Below are 7983 nucleotides of genomic sequence, written 5' to 3' on the forward strand. Positions count from 1 at the left end.
ATTATGTCATATACTTACTGTTCATTGTACCTGTAACTGATGTTTATGTATCTAGCAGAAGAGTCTGACTATGCGACAGAGTATGAGGAGGACGGGATGGACACAGTGAGAGAGGAGGAGGGTGAGGAAGAGGAGGAGGAGGAGGCTGAAGACCCTGAGGACCAGTCCCCTGGAGAATGGGGACCAAATGGGATCTTCACATCAGTAAGTGTACACACACAACCTTGTACATAAGGCCCTAAAAGTTAAGTGAAATTAAAGTCAGAAATCAAAAACTAAATAATTTGTGTAGGATGAAGAGAAGACAGTCCGTCAGAGGAAGAACATCACCAGGGACCCCAACATGGACTTCTCTGGAGTGTCAGATTGCTGAAAAGGGAGTAATGCAGGGTCAAAGGGCACTGGAAAGAGAAGCAGAGTCCCACCAGGGGCTGAAGAATATAAAGACAAATACAGAAGAAAAGACTTCTGAATTAATAAGATTGTTGGAAAGTCACCAAAGATACTGTGATTTACACCCCATTAACACATTACCCACAATTTGTCACCAAAACTGTGACTCTCTTTTACGCCTTTGGGATTTTTTGTCGCTCAAGACTCTACAACAGGGTCCAGGGACTGTGGGGGCCCAGCAAGGCAGAGGAACCACTCCTTGAGATACTTTGCCTCTGAAATTAGGGGCTCTACATCTTTTGAGATGTTTTAGGAGTTTCATGGGAAATTATGTCTACAGTAGTGGCCAGTATACCACTATCATTAAGTTCTGGTTTTCCTGTCTGTTTCCAGACAACACCAGTTCATACTAGAAATAGTGTCTGGTTTGTGATTTTTATTTAATTGAATTACATGTGTGTGTGTGTGTGTGTGTGTGTGTGTGTGTGTGTACGGCCACAACCATAAACATGCATTGGCAACTTCTTCCATAAAATACCTTCTAGACTGAAAATGGCTTCCCAGGATGCATTGTTGAAGGTCTGAAGCTGAGAAAAGACTGTGTAGGTTCAGAAAGACTTCAAGAGGAAGTGATGCTGCTTCATAGAGACCTATCATTTCCATTACAATGGTTAGATTTCGATTTGATGGTATTTGATGTAAGGTTGCAATGCTTGCACATTATTAGGAAAAATCACTTCAGATTTTCAGTAACAATATGTTCCTGATATCTAATATTATTTTAAAGAGGGATAACAGAGTGGAAAGCTATGTAGGTGGTCAAATGTGGTATAAATTATAACGGAAGATTTCGATGGGATGGCCAAATTGTGTAGAATACAGATGGATTGACTGCTGAGATGGAAATGTGGACAGATGGATACATTAGAAGAGAATGAAATCAAGAACGATTTTTTAAAGAGTAGTAAGAAAGAGAAACATAAATGTAGGAGTGAGGTAAGTAAATAATGAAGTAGGGTGTAAAGAAATGAACAAGAGTGAGGAAGTAAGAATGATATGCAGTGAGGAACCGAGTGAGCATGGAAGAGAGAGAGGAAGTGTGTGCGGAAAAGAACCAGGAAGTGAGCGGGGTAGAGAGTGAGGAAGCGATTGTGGTAGCCAGTGAGAAAGTGATCACAGTAGTGAGTGAGAAAATTATTGCAGGAATGAGTGAGAAAGTGCTTGTGGAAGAGAGCAAGGATGTGATTGTGGTAATTAGGGCTGTGTATCACCAGCAAAGTCACGATACGTATCACGATACAGAACTGCACTGAATTTCACCAAAGCAGAATTTAGTAAAACAGCTGTTTATTAAACACTGCTTACTATAGTGCCATTTCTAACTATTGGCAGAGCAGGCAGCTGACCTCTGCATTATGAAGGGCCTCCATAACTGTACCACAGTACAATATAGGTAATGGCATATGTTTCATGTTTACATTGGGCACTCCCCACCAGGTACAATATTCTGATTGTTTACATCTTGTTTTTAAGCCCATAAATAATAATGTACTCGTTCTAATAAATTTATATTGTAATGTACTCATACTAATATATATATAAAAAAAAGCATATTTACATTGCTGGTAGGTTATCATTACACAAATTAACACAATTTCTACATTTAAAACAATAAAAATAAAAATTAGAAGAGTTCTAAATTAATGCCCTGGCTTCACTGTATCTCACGCACACAGATCATGTTGCGCGCGCGCACAAACATTCAGTAACACAAGCTTTTTAATGCTGCCCCACAATTTTATCAATAAAATAACTTAATCGCTCAAGAGCTACATTATCTTTCTCAACAAGGAGCTGGTAACATCATCGTTTCTAAAGCAATTAAAGCCACAGCTTCACTGTTAATAGAGAAATGTGGCAAAACGGTGGTAATTCATACATACACAGCCTCTCTCTCGCTCTCGTGTCAATGAACACTTGATGAATTACACTTTTCTGATAATAGAATATTGAAGTGGAGATCGCTAATCTGCAAGTTTACCGGTGTCTTCAGAAAGCAAGTGCGTATATCCACAGTGGAGAGAGAGCGCGTGCACATGGTTGCCAGGTTGACAGAGATAAGCAGCACACTTAGCTGATATTTCCGTATTGCGCAAGTGGGAAGCTCTGTTTCGGGGATTACATCTCTTTATATCAGGCAACCCCGGTTGTGTTCCTCTGCGGCCAGAATAAACCTTGCTGTGGCCTATATATTATGCTCTATTCATTATTCTTTCGAAACCTCGCACTTTTCGACTCCATTTTAAACGTTGTTCTTGTATTCAAATTAAGCACGGTCCACTGCAGCGCACGTGCCACAATATCGATACAGGGCCAGCTGTATCGATACTCGTATCGTCAAATCTCTGTGACGATACATCGTCGTATCGATGTATCGAACACAGCACTAGTGGTAATGAGCAAGAAAATTATTGCAGGAGTGAGCGAGAATGTGGTCGCGGTAGAGAGCGAGGAAGTGAATGCGGTAAAGAGTGAGGGAGTGATTGTGGGAGTGAGCGAGAAAGTGGTCGCGGTAGAGAGTGAGTGGGTCGTGGGTGTGAGCGAGGAAGCGAGTGCTATAAAGAGTCAGGAAGTGGATACAGTAGAGAGCAAGAACAGTAAAGAATGCGAGGAAGTGGTCGGGGGAGAGAGCGAGGAAGTGAGAGCAGCAGAGAGTGAAAAATGAGTGACAGAGTGAGGAAGCGAATGCAGAAGGTGGGGAGCATTTCATTTTAGGGATTTCGATGATGCCCAAATATATCATGTGGAATTGGATGTATGTTTGTCTTTTGCCTGTGTGTGTGTGTTTTCAGCTTTTCAGAAATGCAGAACTACTTGTGCTTCAGGTAGACTAGGTGGATGCCTTATTTTATTGCACATTCACAAAGCAAAAAAAAAAAAAAAAACCTGTAATATAATCCCATGAAGATGTGGGGAGTTTAAATTGTTATATTGCTGAATGAGTGCCAGGGACGCAGTGTCCAGTATGTCATCCTTCCCATGTTCACCAACCTAAAAATTGTCCATAATCAATGTATATTATCTCTGAAGCCTCACTGAGATGTACAAATTCCTCAACCCTTGAAGTTTTTGCTTTGTTTGTCTTTTATGCTGAGATGGTTTGTTTTATATGTTAATGAGAACTTTGCCAACTACTATTTAATTTATTTGTTTTACAACTGGCTTTTTTTAAAATGGCTTTTTAAAACACTTTAGATTGTAGAGAATAACAGTAAGCGGTTTCTTATTTTGCTTGATTAGCATTTTTGCACTGATGAAAATGAAGAAAACATTGTCTAATATGAGAGGTGGCTAATGTACAGACGGGTCAGGTGTGCAACAGTTTGAAGCCTCAGAAATAAATGCTGAATAATGAATAATAAAATCCTATTTAATGCATTACTGACTAAATCACTTTTTGAAATAAGGCATAATGGTCCCAAGTGATTGTTTTTTTTTAAACGTAAAGCAACTTTATCCGTGGGAAAGACTTAAATAAAACCTAAGAGAGAATATAGGCTACTATGTGTCAAGAAGTTTGATTGATGAGGGTCATAAAAATTCCACCCCCCACCCATAAGTGGACACCTGTTGGACACCTGTTCCTGTACACCACCGCCCCCGTCTAAGTGACCATCTGTTTATCCACTCCAATGACCCGAAGGATTTTATGATTGTTTGGGAATGTGCTATTGTGTGGGTCAGTTGAAACTGTTCAAAACTATGTGCTTTAAACTTTAAATTGTGAAACGTGGTATGATTATTAAACGGGATAAGGGAAGTTTTTATTAAAGTTTTCACACATACATTTCAAGAAAAACATCAAACATACGCGGTATATAAACAAAATCTATGTTGTACTCTACCATTAGCTACAATTTTAAAAAGCTAAACCTTGTTACTGACAGAAAGTTAAACAAAAGAAAAAAACCTGACCATCTTGCGCTGATACATCCTCACACGTTGCTGTCAAAACTCAGAATGTTTACGTCCGGTCCCACTCAAACCACACCCACTAACCGCCCCTAACACCGGAGACCGCAAACATAGATTTAAATGTATGTTAAAAGAATTAAACAAAGTAATGTTTTTAATAAATCGCCATCATTTCTTAAATGATGAAAACATTCTACCTGTTTTTAACATTAGACCAGCATTTTTTACTTTAAAAATTAGGATAGCCTATACAATTCTAAACAAATGCCGCCTAAGCCACAGGAAAAATGTTGTTTGTTTTTTATTTTATTTTAGTTTAGTTTAGTTATTCACACTTAATATAGTAATTCCTTTATTTACTCTTTGTTTTTTGTCAAGCTTAAGACTTATGGCTTGCTATATAACCCAGACTTTTATTTTTCTTTCTTTTTTTCACTTTTAAAATTAGGTTACACAAGTTTTCTTCTAAACAATCATCTCTTAAGTCACAGGAAAAAATTTTGTTTGTTTTGTTTTATTTTATTTTATTTAGTTATTCACACTTAATTTACTAGCCTAAATCCTTTAATCGGTCTTTTATTTTTGTCAATCTTAACTTCTAGCATGCTATATCAGTTAAAACACACACACACGCGTATGCGTACGCAAATATCTAACTGGAAAGCTAATGTTTTGGGGAGTCTCTTTGATTTCTTGCCGTAAGACTTGTGGCGTGTTAGCTATCAGTTGAAACAGACATACGTAATTAAACGTCTAAACTTTTACAACATTACACGAAATGCAAAATATCGCAGCTCACGTACAACAGTGAAACGAGAGAAGGTTTGAAGATGGTGCGCAGAATTTGTGACGCTGTGCTATAGGCTAACCTATCTGTTAAAACACATGCGTGTAGCCTACAAATATTTAGGCTAACTGGAATGAAAGCAAATGTTTTTTGTTTCATACTGCGTAATAAAATCAACATAGGATTGCGCTTTGATTTTCTTGTCGCAAGATTTGCGGACTGCTAGTTAAAACGCACATATGTACTTAGTTAAAGGTCTAAAGTTTTTACAACATCACACGAAATACAAATATTTCATCTCGCGCAGCGCAATGAAACTAGAATGGTGATGGGTGTCTGGGTTGTGTGATTACTGATGCGACCATATTAGTGTACTGTATTTCAAAAGGTTGTAAAACTCTGGCATTGTAAACTTTGGTGTTGTGTCAGGTAAAAAGTTCACTGATCAAAACGGATCATGTTCAGCGATCAAAGGATCTCCATTGGATCTATTTTATGGCATGCACCTGCGAGTGTGAACTTTCTAAGGATGTTTTCGGGTTTGTTTTATAACCGTAATCTGGTGAGATTGCGAGTGTCTGGCATTTTGAACTTTGTTAGAATGTTAGGTAAAAAGTTCGGTGATCAAAGGATCTCCATTGCATCTATTTTATGGCATGCACCTGCGAGGGTGAACTTTGATTTACATACGGGCATCTGGTGGATTGATAGGTAAAGTTAGGTAAAGAAGAAAATTTTTTTTTCTAAGAAAAACAGGAATGTTAATAATGTGGCTTCAAACTGTTGTTCATGATGAGATTAGATAGATAAAGAAGTCTTCGATAACAACAAACTTAAATCGATTGGTGCAAATGTGTTTGCTTTAACAAACGGACTATGATGTAGGGAAATTGTGTTCCATTTTACTTCATTTTATTTAAATTTGTTATCTTTATTCACTCAGATTTTTGAACACAAACATATGCACAAACACCCCACTCATACACAAACATACATGCAAAACAACCAAGGGCACAAACACAAACATACAGCAAAAACATACCGCAAAAACACAAACATACACGCAAAACAAACACTCACACATACACAAACATACACAGAAGCATTTCTTAATTGATGAAAACATCTACCTGTTTTTAACATTAGACCAGCATTTTTACTTTAAGAATTAGGATAGCCTATACAAGTTTTCCTTCTAAACAAATGTGCCTAAGCCACAGGAAAAATGTTGTTTGTTTTTTATTTTATTTTATTTTAGTTATTCACACTTAATTTAGTAATTCATTTATTTACTCTTTGGTTTTTGTCAAGCTTAAGACTTCTGGCTTACTATATAGGCTAACCCAGACTTTTTTTTTTCTTTCTTTTTTTAACTTTTAAAATTAGGTTACACGAGTTTTCTTCTAAACAATCACCTCTAAGCCACAGGAAAAATGTTGTTTGTTTTGTTTTATTTTATTTTATTTAGTTATTCACACTTAATTTACTAGCCTAAATCCTTTAATCGGTCTTTTATTTTTGTCAATCTTAACTTCTAGCATGCTATATCAGTTAAAACACACGCGCGTATGCGTTCGCAAATATCTAACTGGAATGAAAGCTAATGTTTTGGGGAGCCTCTTTGATTTCTTGCCGTAAGACTTGTGGCGTGTTAGCTATCAGTTGAAACAGACATACGTAATTAAACGTCTAAACTTTTACAACATTACACAAAATGCAAAATATCGCGGCTCACGTACCACAATGAAACAAGAGAAGGTTTGAAGATGGTGCGCAGAATTTGTGACGCTGTGCTATAGGCTAACCTATCTGTTAAAACACATGCGTGTAGCCTACAAATATTTAGGCTAACTGGAATGAAAGCAAATGTTTTTTGTTTCATACTGCGTAATAAAATCAAGACAGTATTGCGCTTTGATTTTCTTGTCGCAAGATTTGCGGACTGCTAGTTAAAACGCACATATGTACTTAGTTAAAGGTCTAAAGTTTTTACAACATAAATGTCTATATAGGTTATTTTACTAAGATTTGATCAAATAATTGATAGAAGAAATAATTCAATTAATCGATAAGTCAAACTTTTCAACCCCACCTGATGTGTCTGAAGGTTTGTGATGACATAAATATCTTACTGATACAGATGTGTAAAGTTCAATATTACTGTTAAAAATAGTTTGAAAAAAGTAATATTTTTTAGCTTTCATATAGGATTCACGGCCATACTCAGTTGGTTCTTGTGTAACAGAGTCCTGAAACAAATGAAAATAGAATGTATGGAAGACTTTACTTTTAAGATATTATAATGACTGACTAAAAACTTGATTTTTGAGGTTAGATAGATTGATAGAAAATAGATTGATTAAACAGCTGATTCTATCTCAATAAAATAAAAAAAGACTTAATTTATATACCATATCTGGCTTTCTCATCAAAATGACAAATGACATTTTTACTTTTTAAAATGTCGAACAACCGTTTTTGTTGGAAATAAAAAAAAAAACAGTGTTGTGTTTTTAAGTTAGAATGCTTATAGTTTGTAGTAAAATCAAATCTATAAGCTAAAACATTTCTCTTTCAAACTCTCTCACGCAACCCCCATGCAGCTTTCACAGACCCCACCACAAACTGACAAATCATCCTTAAGTTTGTTTAAACATTTAGCTGTAGCTGAGACCCTAATGGCTCTATTTTACGCATAGTGTTGGGAAGGTTGCTACGGAAATGTAATAGGCTATAGATTACAAGTTACCCTATTTAAAATCTAATAAGTAGCGTAACTATTTAAATTACTTTAAAAAAGTAATGTAACTGATTTGATTACTTTTTTT

General features: G+C 36.4%; 1 protein-coding gene across 3 annotated transcripts in view; it reads left to right on the forward strand.

Moving 5' to 3' along the window:
- The window catches only part of LOC107692140 (neuropathy target esterase-like), a 53914-nt gene that overhangs the window by 34291 nt on the left and 11640 nt on the right, over positions 1–7983 (forward strand). For 2 of the 3 annotated variants that reach the window (XM_016491069.1, XM_016491070.1), the window contains 2 exons: positions 56–204; positions 293–391. In XM_016491069.1, the coding sequence (XP_016346555.1) occupies positions 56–204; positions 293–373 (230 nt within the window). In that variant the 3' untranslated portion in view covers positions 374–391. Of the gene's footprint in view, positions 1–55; positions 205–292; positions 875–7983 lie in introns of those variants that run through there. The other variant, XR_001634619.1, reaches the window with a different exon arrangement.

This window comes from Sinocyclocheilus anshuiensis, unplaced genomic scaffold (assembly GCF_001515605.1).
Source record: "Sinocyclocheilus anshuiensis isolate Anshui unplaced genomic scaffold, SAMN03320099.WGS_v1.1 scaffold322, whole genome shotgun sequence".
Taxonomy (NCBI): domain Eukaryota; kingdom Metazoa; phylum Chordata; class Actinopteri; order Cypriniformes; family Cyprinidae; genus Sinocyclocheilus; species Sinocyclocheilus anshuiensis.